The 15,045-nt window shown below is 35.5% G+C and overlaps 1 protein-coding gene and 1 long non-coding RNA gene across 6 annotated transcripts in view; one reads left to right on the forward strand and one right to left on the reverse strand.

The window, feature by feature from the left end:
* LOC140848418 (uncharacterized) overlaps nucleotides 1–15,045 on the forward strand; it is a 209,720-nt gene that overhangs the window by 159,048 nt on the left and 35,627 nt on the right. The gene's annotated exons all lie outside the window — the stretch shown is intronic.
* Nucleotides 1–15,045, reverse strand: part of EPHA3 (EPH receptor A3) — a 371,224-nt gene that overhangs the window by 4,702 nt on the left and 351,477 nt on the right. For all 5 annotated transcript variants that reach the window (XM_073231799.1, XM_037001725.2, XM_037001723.2 and 2 more), the window contains one exon: nucleotides 4,532–4,687. In XM_073231799.1, coding sequence (XP_073087900.1) covers nucleotides 4,532–4,687 — 156 coding nt within the window. The remainder of the gene's footprint in view (nucleotides 1–4,531; nucleotides 4,688–15,045) is intronic.

Genomic DNA, 15,045 nt, shown 5'->3' on the forward strand with positions numbered 1-15,045 from the left:
GGTTCAAGACAAATTGACAAATGGCAAAAGGAAGAGGCACACATTGAACATAAAGGAAAAATAAATTGGGAGTTCAACTACACAGAAATGGACTAATTAATTTCTTAAGAAATGAGTTCCCAAGCAATAAAGGTGTGGAAGCAGACAACAGGTAACCATTTAAGAAGCAATTAGAAAGTTATGGAGCATCTGGTGCATAAAATTAACCAAAAGTCAGTTGCATTCCTATCACCTGGGCTGGGAATGAAATCCTGATGACCTGCCAGGTTACCCCCTGCTGCCATTCAAGGTGCTGATAATTTCTGTGTGGACAACTCGTATCTTGCCTAAGGTCCTCTCTGATTGTACTCTTCAGGTGTCTTGCTTTGCCAGGAAGGCTAGTGGGGAGGTATGGTAACACCAGGCTTGTTGCTTTCTGTGTAACTGTGGATAATTAAACCTTCACTTGGATTAATATAGGCTATCTGTGTAGGCCCCTGCTTTTGAGAGTATGTGTGCTAAGGGATGTTAATTCTTTATGGACCAAGGATCTATCTTTAAAATGAGCAACAAACATTTCCCCACTGATCCCCAAACTATAACAAAGTCAGGTTACGAATCTAGAGGCAGAAATCTGAGCAGATAAAAATGTATGTGTACAAATCAAGAGATCCTTGCTCTTTTTGTATTTCTTCTCTCTTCAGTCTCACCCTATTTTTCATTCCTCGCTGATTTTCAGTCTGTCTCTTCCCTTTCTTTACAAGCTTAAGAAAACAAAATGATAATCATGAAAAGCAGAAACAAAAGTTCCAAGGTAGTGTACTAGCATGCCGAGCTCCTTGAGGAATGTAAGCACAGTGAAGGGTAACACATGCTGTGACGCGGGCCCTGATTCCCTTCCGGAGCTGCAGCGCCTGTAACCCGCTGGCTGGAAGAACAGTCAGACGCTGAGAGGTGATGGCCCAATTTGGGACGGCTGCGAAGGGTCAGCCCCGCTCTCAGCCTCTTGCTCCAGCAGGAAGGGCAGGTCTCCTCCCACAGGCCAATGCCCACCTCATCGCTTCCCTACAGACGGACGGCACACTCCTCAAGAAATCTACATAGAAGTGTTTTGGATTCTGTATCTGGGAACCCAAACTAAGCAAATAGATACATAATTTTGTTTATATTTAATGCAAAGGATTATATTGTAAAAGAGAATTAAGGTAATTATCCCTTTAGGTTTTGCCTTTGTTTGAGTCTTATAAATCCTCTACCCCTGACTAATTGTGTTCTACTGACCGCCCTGCCACATCCAAAATAGTTCTCAACACCCAGCTGCTGCAGTCTCAGTAACACTCCCCATATGCTTATATCGTTTTAACTACCGTGCTCAGAAGAGCAGTGGAAAAGTTCAAGACTAAAAGCAGCCCAAGATTGAGACCAGAGGTTAATAAGCTATCTGGTACTTCAAAGGCAAAGGGCTAGGTGATGACACTTTGAAAATGGCATCCAAGGGTGCAGGATAATGACATGTAGCAATTAATCTGCCTCATAGCCATTCCACACACTTAATTCTCTCTCCAGTTTCTGCAGTCACTCTTGCTCTTTCTTGGTCTCTCTTCCTGTCTCCTATTAGCCTTCCTAAATCTCCCTTAAGCTTTGAAATAATACTTTTAAAAATGTGTTTACTGAATAAAATTGCACATTTTTGGGATTTCACTTGAAAATTAGATGACTTGAGTAGCTTGCAAGTACATAAAATCTCTAAACTAAATGAAATAAGTTAATATTTATTTGAGTATGAAATTCTGTTGACCTTTTTCTGTAATTTAATGGTCTGGACAGAAAAGAAAAGAAATTCAATACCCTTTATAAGATACCTCTATCTTATTCTAGGAGAAGCTCTAGAGTTATTTGGTTAAGGGAAACTTTTCTGAATTGAGTCTCGATGGCACAACGAAAATACAGATTGAAAGGAATAAAACTCAAATAAGCCCAAAATGCAAAAGGATGTGTGAAATAGTACAGAGTTGAATACATCATAGCACATAAGGTGAAACTTTTTTCATTAGGTTTCCCCAAATTATTAGTGTATTTAACATTTTTATACCTTCTCATCCTTGGAATATAAACTAGAGGCACGAGGCAACACCCCACTGCAGAGACCCCAAAAGTAAACGATTCTTTTCAAGGAGTTTTAGGTCAATATATGTTAATTCTATGTTGTCCCTGAACTGAGGAGAAAGAGCATTGTGGGACTGAAATATGGAAAGATCTGAAGCCGTCTGGCTCAGTCTCAGGAAACAGCAGCTTCCACTGTGCATGGACATTCACAGGTTGTTTACATAATAATAATAATCAAGTGAAAATACTCCGGTCAGCCAAAAAGAGCTTGTCTTCCAACACTGTACTGTTGAGTGAAATATATCACCAACCTGGAAGTATATAACCAATGTTGCCACTCCACTTTTTTAAGCAAATAGCTTTCTTACAACATTCACAGGTTTTAACCTCTGAGTGTATTTAAATTATGAGCTAGCCATTCATCGTGTTAACAGTGTTCTGTCTCATTCACTTCAATGTAGTGTTTCATTTTCTAAAAGCTCCGAGTGTTGATATTTTCCTGAGAATAAACATTTGTACACCTTTGCCTCTGAAAAACTGGTGATGGCGCAGAAACATTCAACTTCGTGTTTGTTCTCTGCTATGCTTCTGTGTTCTAAAGTGGGTGTCTTGCATATCATAACCCTAGTTGTTTACATTTTGCTGAAATAAGAATTTATAAAAATAATTCAAATATACTAGTATATCCTGGGGTTTTGTCTGATCAAAATAACTACCACAGAAACTCAGTGTATTGTTGATTGGGTCAGATGTCTATTCAATAAACATTACATTCCACTTTAAACAGTAATGCCAACACATGTTAAGCAATCTAGAGTTTATTTTCCTTTATAATAGTGCTGTACTCTTCCTAAACATCCTTTTGTAACTTTTTGTATTTCTGATTAGAACGCTGTGCTACAAATGGTAAAATTATTTACCTGTTAGTCACTTGTATCTCTCCTAATTACCAGCATGCTCTTTTTGACATCTACTCTGTGGCTCTCCACAGAGACTTTGTTTAAATGATTGACAGGCTGACAACAAAAGCCTTTAAATATTTAAGAACACTTAAATATTCAAACATTGGATGTAGAAGATAAGGCATAAAGGAATTGGAGGACACTATCAGGTTTATTTAATGTGACAAAGAGCAAAGATAGAAGCCTAACACAAAGATGGACAGACACAGTTTCCCAGCAGACCTAGGGAGCTACAGAATCATGCACAGCCCTTTTTGGATTTGCCAAGCATGAAACATTTTTCTTTGTGATAGTCCTCTACCTTAGCCCAGCAAAGGAACCTCAGAGCCAAGCTCATGCTATCTCGTCCCACTCCGCCTGACTGGAAATGATTAGACCATGGCGACAACAGGACTTTGGACAAGCCTGCCTGCAAGGAGGCCAGCACCTATCAGAATTTCATTCCTGGGAACTTAGAAAAAAAAGAACGTTAGACCCTGGTCAGCCAAGCGGCACACCCAGATTGCATGACCTAGGGTTGAGAAAGCCACTTTCAGCTATGGGTGTGGGAATGCAGAAAAAGCCACTATGTGGAAAAAGAAAAATGATGCAGTTACATTAGGAAGTAAAAAAATTGGCTCTCATTCACAGAGAGATGAAGAAAATGGCTTCCAGCTCTTCAGTTTCCAGTTTCCAATTACCATACCTTGTAAATGACGACTAATTTTATGGATTATTCACTGGATTTACTTGATTCCTTATAAACCTCCTTTCCTTAAGCCCAGGGGTTTCTCATATCAAAGGATTACTATTACCAACAATTGCTAAGAAACAGAGCATATTATACTTTATTATTTGGCTTTTAGCACATGAAACCATAAATCAATACTAATTAATGCATATTAAATATGTATATTCTATCTTCCCAAACTGATTATAAACCTTTTAAGGAAAAAAAGTCATAGTTATTTATAACTTCATCTCTAGCATGATACCCTTCAGAGAGTAGACACTCAATAATAGATGGTGATAGAAGATGTTCATTTAGTAGATGTGAAAATGACTTTTCGGCTTAAGTGTATTTCCCTGTATAACAGCTTATCCACTTAGTTCTCAATTTTTCACTTCCAAGAGATTAAGCTTTGTTAAAAATAACAGAAAATCACAAATGCAGGAATCCTTAGTCACCATGCTATATTTACTTATGTCTTAAATTAAGGGCTTGGGTTTGTGGTGTTGGGTATGGATATGTTGCTATTGGTCTATCTTAAAGAGGATATAGTTCAATGAAGACACGTACTGTGGGAACCTGTCATGAGGGAAGAAGATACACTGACATGCATCAGTCTAAAGAGACTTATTGACAAAGGGCCCCAAGGACCCAGCTCAGGGGTTGCAGGAGACAGTAATTACTTCAGAGGTTCAAGTTTCATAATGCATTAGTTCTAAACATCTATGTTCACTAGAAAGCTCAGAATCATTCACTCTTAAAACATTATTCTTACTCTGTTGAAATCTTGGCTATGGTGTCGCAGGAGCTGTACTCCACACCTGTGAAGATTTCCCTGCACTGCACGGTCCGGACTCCGTTAAGCCAGTCACCTGCTGTACGGAAGGTAGTGATGTCGACATTGCTTTGGTCCAGAAGGAGGTTTGATGGCCTGCAAGAAGAGAGATCACCAAAGGGAGAGAGATCAGGAGTCAGCAGAGTTGCTGGGTGTTAAAATTTGACACCAACATCAGCAGGAACTTCCAGACTTCATGAGGTGTTCTTGTGTATTTGTGGAATTTATCTGCCATGAAGTTTTTATCTGTTGAAGCTGCTACTTGAAAGTATACTGTGAAATTACCTTGTCTCAGTAAGCCCTTTCTCCACTCACAAGTACTTTTTAAATCATGGAAACTTTGCCAGTGAAATACATAAATATATCCACATCCACACACACTTTTATAATTTAATTTTTTTAATTATTAGCAAAGACAGTGGCAATTTGGGACATAGTGATAGCAGACACACAACATACCAGATACTTTGCTGTCTGCTTGCTGATGGATTTGGTTTCCAATATTACATACTGCCCACTGGATATTCACTTGTAGATAAAAGTTGTTATTTAAAGGACAGTTCGAACAACCCAGACTGTACTTAGAGCAGGACATAAAGTCATCACAGATTTAAATAATGTGCCACATTAAAAATAAAATTATAAAAGGAATAGAAAAATATAGATGAATAACAATAAACGTATTTCTCAGATATCTGACAACACCAAATGGAGTTCATGATATAAAGAGGTAGAGAGACATGTGATTTATATAAAGAGGTAGAGAGACTGTGATTAATTTATATTGCACAGCACAATCAAAAATAGAATTCCTTAGATTGTTTTATATAATCATAGCTCTGATCATGGATCTATGACTAACTGCAAGATCTGATGAAGCAAAGGAACAGAAAGGAAATAAAAGACAAGGAGGAGGCCATGTTTTTATCCCAGAGAGCCTAAAAAAGCAGCAATTGGTAAACTGCCATTGGCCTTTTTTTTCAGCTGTTAGTGACATCTTCCACTGTTTTTTGACAAGAGTGGGACCAGTCAGCAGGTAGACCATTGACTGTCTTCTCTATTCTTTCCTGTTAAGGAAGGGAACTTGAGCAAAAATTAATTATGCAAGCCTTTGAGATGAATAATGATAATAATAACAGCATAAGGACCATACTGAACATTTATGAGCACCTATAATGGCCCAGGAACTATGCTAAGAATATTACACAGATATGAAGGACTTTAATTTTCACAGTGTTAGTTAGGCACCCATGTCATGTCCCTATAACAGATGTGAAAGCTGAAACTAAAAGAGATTAAGTTACAAATCTGACTTCCCTCAGGCACGAAAGAGAAGGGATGCAGACACAGGTTATTTTATGCCAAAGTCTATACTCTTGACCACTCTTCTTGTTATACAAATTAGGTGAAACTTTGTTCATATTATATTTCCCCTGTTTCCTCTTAAACTATTTATGATTTCATGATGTGGCCTCTGATTTTTATATGCCATAAAGTATAGTGGTTTAGTTCACAGATACTAGAAATCAGGCTTGGGTTGAATCCTGGGTGTGACACTACTCTCTGTGTGACCTTCAGTGATTTCTTGTCTATTTCCTCATCTGTAAAATGGGGATGACAGTAATAATACAGACTTCACCAAAATGATGATTAAATTAGGTTCTAAAAAGATTAAATATGCAGGCAGCACTTAGAGCAGGGCTGGCACGCAATAAGCTATCAGTTATTTGTTATTCTGACGTAAGTAATACATCTAGTGAAATGACTGAAGTTTTTAAAAATTTTGAAAAGAAAATAACATAAATTCCAGTTTATACAAAATGCTGGGAATTCAATGATCTTGTTAATTACCTGTATGTGCAACTGGAAGTTAAATCATACATAATATCATGTTCATAATAGGGCAACTGCCTTGTAAAGTAGGTATAATTCGGGGCTTATTAGAACAGTCACCAACTTTTACAAGCTCACAATGATTCCATAGCCTACGCCCATAAATGGATATGCTATTTGACTTTTGTAGTTTCTGGTTTCATTATTGCAATAAAATGTTTTATTAACATTAAAATTGTATGTGTCATAATCTAATCTTTACCTTGCAATTAGGTAGGTACATTTAGACTTTCACCTTTTCATACTTATCATACAGAAACTTTCACATTTTGTGATACTGAAGTTGGATTTAATCAGCAATGAGCTTTAAAACTTTTCTAAGTGCTTATTGTTAAAATCCCTAATTTTAGACTTTTTTAAGCTCAAACTTCACATTTTCAATATATAGGAAAATATATATTGAAAATTAATAATTTGCCTAACCAAAATCCATCATTTGAAGTGCTTAAATTCAACATTTAGTATTTAGTTGTCAGGAGACACCAAAGTGAGAATATATTGACATGCATTTACTCTTATTTTAGCAATGAATTTAGCTCTCTTAGGTACTAATTCCAATAATATCTTTGGAAATAGGATAAAGTAACAGGAAAACAAAGCAATCTTGACAAAATTAAATCATATAGTGTTTTACCTAAAATAGCGACCCTTGATTATCATCTAGAATATATGGCAAAAACTCATGTTCTCTTCAGAAAATCTCTGAAAAGGAAATCTACAAATATACCAACTCTACCCACACTTAAAAATAATTTTTAATTGAGAAATTTATCAGCTCACTCCTGAATATGCCAGGCAGGCTTAATTTAAGAGTGAGGTTAAGACTCTTAAATCTGAAAAATTTTGTACCATGCCCTAGAATGCATGAAAGGAATGCAAATTGACTATTCATCTGGATTTTCATGGGGATACATTAAATTTATTTGAAACATATAAAATTTTTAATTAATGAAAATAATTTTAATTAATTTTTCATTTGATAAAAATGACATTTTAAGGACATTTTAATGCTATGTTTTAGGAAGAAATTGGCAACATGACAATTTGGTTCTGTCTACATTTTCATCCATTATGGAAAATATAGATCAATAGCTCATTCCCTTCCTGTCATAATCATTTTGAAGTAGAAAATGGTGAACTTTTCAACCTTCTTTCCAGTTGACTAAACTCAACTACTTAAATTCTCTCTACTTCAAGTGTTAGAATCATAAATTAAAAATTAGATTATGGAGTTTGTAACATATTTATGTTTTATTATTTGGTTTCATCTAACCTTCAGGGGTTATCTAAAAAGAGAAAAGCAACAAAAATTAGGCATTCTTTTATGAAGCATTTGTTTTCTTTCTTTTAGGAATACTTAGGAAACTACACAATGTAAATAAAACATTTTATAAATTATTCTCTTCCGCAACATATATATATGTATAATTTTCTAGACTTAAAATTTTATTTAAAATTTTAAAAATTATAAAAAAAAGTTTATTTTAATTGAAAATTTCTTATTTTTGTTTTTTCCTAAAAACTTGAGGAATTACAGATATACACCCCGGGTTCCAAAACCAATGCAAGAAATAGCCTTTGTCACTAGCCAGCATCAGAGATAACCTACACCCATTGAATAAGTCATTGAATCAGTAAACAAACTGATAGAAATAACTTTAAATCAAGTATGAGAAAATGTTATTAAAAAAATGAAGTAAGACCTGTAAAGGGAGACTAAAAAACAGTGCACGCAAACACTCTGCCCAGACTGGATTTCTCCAGTAGCTATAGCATAGAATCTAATGTTGATTCTTGGTCCTATGAATAGCAATACTTTCTTATTTATGGGTTTGTGGGTATAAAGAATCAAACCCCAGGACATTTATTCAGAATATTTATGAAGGGTGCCTAATAGTAAAATGCAGAATTTTTTTGTCTTAATTCAAAATGGTTTGTATTTTTAAATTCAATACTATAGCCAGACTTAACAAAAGTTTAGAAAAAATTAGTACAAATAAATTGAAAGTAGAACAGGACGTGCAGATTAGTGACTAGAGTGACCCCAACTGAGTTTTTCTGTTTATTACTTGGATCAAAGTACAAGGAAGACAAAGAATGACCTAATTTTAATGCCAGTGACCTCAGAATAACCAGCCCTGCGAAGTATCATTTTTCCACTTCCAGGATTTCTCTGGGGACTTCAAATAAAAATTGGTTCCTTTCCTCCTCCGAGAGGACATCTGGAGAGTTTATCAATGGATAGGAATTTGTCTCTCACTGTGAAGAGCCTGTGATGTCTCTTCATGCGCACCAAGGGAACGGGGGCTTTTTGAGCAGCTGCAGGCATTGCCTTTTTTTTAGACCCAGCCCCAGACATTGGGTCTGAAAGGAAAATTTATAGGCTGGGTGATGTGCACCGTGAGCTCACACTTTTACTAGACAAATTAGATAGGTTTCAATCTGTGCAGCTGTAAACGATGTCCTGCAGAGTTCCACCTGATCTTTTACAGCTTTTCATAAATCAGTACCTACTGGCCGCAGACCTCAGTCATTAAAAAGAAATCATGAAAATTACATGTTTGCTCAGGGGAAGCAAAAAAATAACTTTTCTCCCTTTCTCTCTCCCTCTTTGTACTTAAGCTTGTGAATTATTCTTTTATGGATTTTCATACTGTTGCATTAAAGAGGTCCTCATATTTTCTTTGCACCAACTCCTATTTTAACCATAAATGGTTTCATACTAATAAGCACCAGATACTGGGGAACAAATATCAATAAAAAACTGCCTGTCCCAGGAATATTTTCTCATAATGACCTTATTTCAATATTGCATTGGAGTTCTAAAACACTAGGGTTGAATGTTGAGTGACTCTTTTATAACATGAAAAGATTCTTTTTGGTTTATAAAAGGTTTTATAGTTCATGTATTAAAAATAATGATGAATATGCATTTCTTGAATGAATAAGTAAATGCCTACTGAGTCTAGAAGTAAATATCAATAATACAGGATCTAAATGCTTTGCCTCTATAATTATCTACTGCTTGTCTGTTGTGAATGGCTTCAGGGAATATATTAACTCTTAAGAGTAATTTCTTAAAGCTAAATATTAATTATATCTACATTTGTTATCATCTGAATATAGTAATGTATTTTTCCATACATTTTATAGTTTGCTATAAATATTTTTATTTCAAGTAGTGTCTTTTCACCATAATCAGAGCAAAATATCTTACATTTGCCAGTTTTTTAAAATATGGATTTATGATGATCTTGAAACTTTTATCTCTAACATTAAAAATTCCAGATAGGATTAAATAAATTTAATTTGCCATCAGTAACTAAAATCATTTTGAATATATATAGTTCCTAACAGGAGACTAGTATATAAATGACCCATTAAGGAGAAGTAAAGTCATTGTGTTTGTTTTAAATTATTTCTAGGCCTTCAGGATGAAAATCTTAGCATTCATAGCTATTACATCTGGTTTAATTCCTCCCAGTGGTAGAATTATCTACTTTGATTTTTGTGATTAAAAAAAAATATGTCACCTGGGTATTTGGCATATTTGCTTCCCTCTGAAAGGTTTTGTATCATATTTGTTCAGTGAGGAAAGTCACCCTGTCAGTTTCATTGCCGGAGGTCAAAGTTATTTTGAGACACAGATTGTTATTGGTCATTAGAGTTCTCTTAAAGGATGTATTTGTCAAGACAGCAGTTATTGTCAAAAAGAATTATATTATGTTCTCTTAGAGATAAGAAACATTTTATTAAAGCTAATTTAGTACTGTTATTAGAAATGTTATGAGTATTGCTTGTTTTTGCTCCTACTTATCCTACAAGCTGATGAAGATAAATCTCTTCAAAGTTAACAATCAATGCAATGGAACACTATATTTAAAATAGTTTCAATTAAATTGAAAGTATAATCAGGTCTTCAGAATCTCATTTTAAATATATTAAATATATTGTTTCAGTCTTTATGCCATTATTTTGGTTGCTTTCACTTTCAAAACTCATTCTAAACATATTGAATGTATTGTTCAATTCTTTATGCCAAAAATCTGTTACATAAATTTACTGTAGAATTTAAGAAGCCAATGACTTGAGTGTAATAATCCTGTGAATGTAAAGAACAAGTCATTTCTCTATTTCATTTTGTATACATAAATAACCAAAAAAAAAGGACATTTTTAATTTAGTTACATTTATAAAAATAATTTAATCAACTTATTTAAATCCAGGAGTCATTTTTATACAATTAAAATTAATTGTACATCATATATTATTTAAATATGAAAATAGTATTTCAAAATAGTTTCTTTTAAAATGACATTTACTTATTTTTCTTACAGCTAATGTGTTGTGAAATAAGATAAAAATTGTTTTTGTAAGACCATTTTGTATTGCTTTTTATAGCAGGATTTTCTATCAAGAGCTCCTTTAAGAAAGATTTCTCAAATTCTTAAAGACAAGGGAGGGAGCCTTTATTTTTACCTGTCTATACATGTGCATTGACCTCTTTTTCTAACTTTCTCAAAAGCACTACTTTGCCATTGCCTTTTCCTTTTCATCATCCAATTACAACTAAACCTCTTAAACTTTCATATCTCCTCTATCATTCAAAGAATAAAAAATGTCCTTCTCATTCCTTAATTGAATGGCTTTTTTCCTCAGTTGTATTTTTTTTGTCACTCTTTTGTAGCTTTTGATAGCAAAATTTATACTATCCACTTTTGGAAAATTCCTCGAGCTGTAGTTTCTCTAACGGTCAGAGTCTCACTCTGGTTGTGTTGTCCAAAGTTCTAAATAAAGACCATCTCTAGGTGGGTGAATGGTCTGATATATTAATGAGTGGTTCATACATTTTTCTTTGAGAAATGCCATCCACTGGCATTGATTGACTCTACAATCCACTCATAAGGATCCTGAAATTTCCATAAGCTGCCATCACTTCCTGTTGTACACCATGGAAGCATTCACTTCAATTAGCTTTTTTGTCTGCTGTAGATATTCGAGTTGTGACTTTTGGACCGAGAAGTACTTAGAGACTTCAAAAGGATCCCCAAACACTAGGACAGCACACAACAGCAAAGGGAAGCTCAAATATTTAGTCTGACAGGTTGGGTGGAGGGATATTTTAGCGTCAACCTATGTGAGCCAATACCCTCCATAATTCACAGATTAAAGATTCTGATAATCCATGGGATATGATAGCATTAAGTAGAATAAATAACCTTAGGAAAGAAAAATGGAGACATTTGTGGTGAAAATCAGCCTTACTAAATTGAGGTGTACTTGCTAAGCATGCTTCTGACTGTGGGTTCTTTCCTATCTTAATGCAGAGAAGACTCTAATTTGTAGGCGGAGCTTTAATCTCTAGCCCAGTTTGAGTTGGGAACTTCCAGCTTCCTTTAGGACTCAGTCTCGTGTTCAAAATGCTTACCTGCCTCGCAGACCTCTTCTCTCCTCCACCTTTCCTACAGCTGTCAGTGAGAGCGCTGTTCTCATAGCCCTTCATGTCCAAAACCTGGAAGTACTCTCCGGTACTTCGCATGTCAGTCTGCACATTTCCTTAGGCACCATGTCCTATCATGCTCACTTGAGAAAAACTTTTTGAATTTACACCTTTTCTTTTTATCTCCTTCTCTCTACCCTAGCGTAAGTCCTCTCGGACTACTGAAATCACCTCCTAACTCCTTATCTTGAACTTCTTGTACAATTTATTTGTACTTCTCTATTTTTTATGATTTCTGAGCATACCTTGTCTTCTTGCTCTAGTAACTACAGATTCTGAGGGATATTATGCTATATATTATAGTAAATCTTTTCCTCCCACATTTAAATGCAAGCTGTTGAGGGTGGAAGTTGCATCTTGTTACCTATATAATCACCACAGGGCCTAGTATCAAGTCTTGCACAAAGTAAATGCTAATTAAACATTTGTAGCTTCACATGTATATATAGTCAAAACTTCAAAATCATACATATCTCCTACAATTTTAGGAAAATAAATAACTTACTAGAAAACAAACAGCATAAAATTTAAGATAGCTTCTCTTTTCTTCTCACTGTCTCTTGCAACATCTCAGTTAAGTTTTTGACCTGGTACCCTCTGATCAATCTGTTCATATACTCTCCACTTCCAGCAATGAATCCTCAAAGACACTCTCAGTGGAAGATTCTTTGCGAATGATTCTGTTATGAATCATCAACTCTAATTAAGGTTGCAGAATGAAATGATACTTATAGAAAGAGCTGTGTTACAGCATATGAAATAAATTTTGCCATAAAACTCACTGAACTCAGGCAGACTCAGGGAAACATCATCCTTATAAGCCTTCTCATAGAATGGTGTTGTTTTTCTCAACACTTTTAAAGGTATAATTGTACACACTGATCTGAATAACTGAGTAATTTATAAACTTGAATCTTTGGTGCCATCCACAAACTCAGACTGGGATAGACTCTAAATGTGATTTGAGGATGATGTTCTTCTTGGAGTTGAGTTAACAGAAAGGGAGATGTGAAATTTTGCTTAGGAGAAAACTATAAGCTTTTATTATTACGACTCATGTCTGCAGAAATCTGTGTAACGAATAGGAAAAAAAAAAAACTAGTCTACTGTTCTAAAAATCGTGTCTGTTGAAATAGAAATTTATTATTATTTCAGCAAATACATACTCATGTACTTGGGTATTTACTAAGTTTCCAGTATCAACCTGGGCCTGGTAATGCAAGACAAGTATGGCATCCGATCTCGGAGGGCTTGGAGTTTATTGGAGGAATGTATACTTAAAAGGAAAACACCCGCAACAGAATTAAAAAATTGCTGTGAGGAAGAAGAATATGGTGCTTTGTAAAAGAATGATGTTAGTGTTGCCAGGAATAGAAGCTGCTTCCTGAAGAAAGAAGGATGCAAAGGAGAACCGGAGAGCAGTAGGGGCAGCTGTCTTCATGTTGGGAGCGCTGTGGCTTTCTGACGGGACTCGACAACGGCCACTATGGCTACAGAATTGTTGAAGTGAAAGTGGCACAGTCCGAAGATTGGAAATGCCCTTCTCCTCACATTTTTGCCCCTCCCTCCACAAAGCAGCTGTTTGTCACTTCTCTCCTTTAAATGTCTCAGTGGATTCGTCATGCATTTCCAAAACACTCCCCAGTCCTCACCACGGCTTAGGGGCCTCACGTGCTCTGGCTTCTGTTTGTCGTTTCACACTCATGACAAACTCTTGTGTTCCTTACTGCTCTTCGGGTGTGTTATCCGTCTGCCACTTCCTAGAACCCTCTACACTCATTCAATTTCTTTTTCCTGTTCTTAGAATATTTGATTTTTTTTTTTTTTTTGGAGGGGGAAGGAGAACTCTTTCAATAGCTGGCTTTTCTTTTTTTTCTTTCTTTAGGTCTCAGCTCAAATATCACCTCCTCAGAGGGCTCTTTCCCAACATCCTTTTATTATCTATCACAACCATCTATTTATTTCCTTCCTATAATCTGTATTTGTTTATTGTTTGTAGCCCATCTTCTGTAATGTAAGCTCCAGGATGGTAGGATCATATTTGTCTTCTTCACTATTCTCCACAGTCTACACATGTCTAGGACATAGTAGACTTATTATATAAGGAGCATTTGTTGAAAAAATGAAGAAATTTGAATAAAACAAATGATACTGGAGAAGTTGGACAACTTAAAGTATCAAAAAGTTTAGATTTTTTTCTAATGAGCTTATCTTTTTATATTTTGATTTTTATAAAGAGATGACTGAAATTATGTCATTTATGTTTTGATAAGAAAATTCTGAAGGCTATGTGAAAAGAGTCTGGAGAGGGGCAGGAATGGAAGCAGGGGTCCAGTTAGGAGGCCTCTGCCATGGTCTAGGTCAGAAGGGGTGATAGTCATCGAAGAGAGTGTTTGCAGTGGAAAGAGAGAGAGAGATGATCATACCGACTCAGTGACCTTCTAGATCAAAGTGTGGAGATCAAGAAGGAGGTGCCAAGAATTGTGATAATCCTGATGAAGCAAACAAATAGGTGCTAATGTATTCAACTAAATTAGGAAGGCAGTGGAAAGATGAAGCTATCAGGAGAAAATAAAAAGATAAAATTTCAGAGTATTATATTTGAGATGTCTGTGAAACTCTTAATTAGTTTGTGAAGAGTGGCAGAAAAATAAGGAGATAGTTGGCAGAGATGTGGGACTAGCAGAGGAAATGTTGACAGACAGCATCTCTTTAATGCTCCTGATGATAAAAATCACCTAGAGTTTTTATCAAACATCCAAATTCCATTTCCCTTTCCTAAAATTCTGACTCAGTACCTTGAGATAGAACCGCATAGTTGTATGTTTACAAAAGAGAGAAAGAAAGAGAGAAACAGAGATTGTGGGAGAGTGAGAGAGCAAGAGGAAAGATCTGCTTTTAATGAGTGTAGGACATGTCTCTCTTCCTTTCATGTAATTAGAGAAAGAAGGACTTTCCTATCTCATACGTAGAAGAAATAAGGACAAGATTGGTGGATGCAGGCAACTATAATGTTTTTGTTTTGCTGCTGGAATTCCATCTGATGGTATTTTCTCAAAAC

This window comes from Manis javanica, chromosome 3 (assembly GCF_040802235.1).
Source record: "Manis javanica isolate MJ-LG chromosome 3, MJ_LKY, whole genome shotgun sequence".
Classification (NCBI taxonomy): Eukaryota; Metazoa; Chordata; class Mammalia; order Pholidota; family Manidae; genus Manis; species Manis javanica.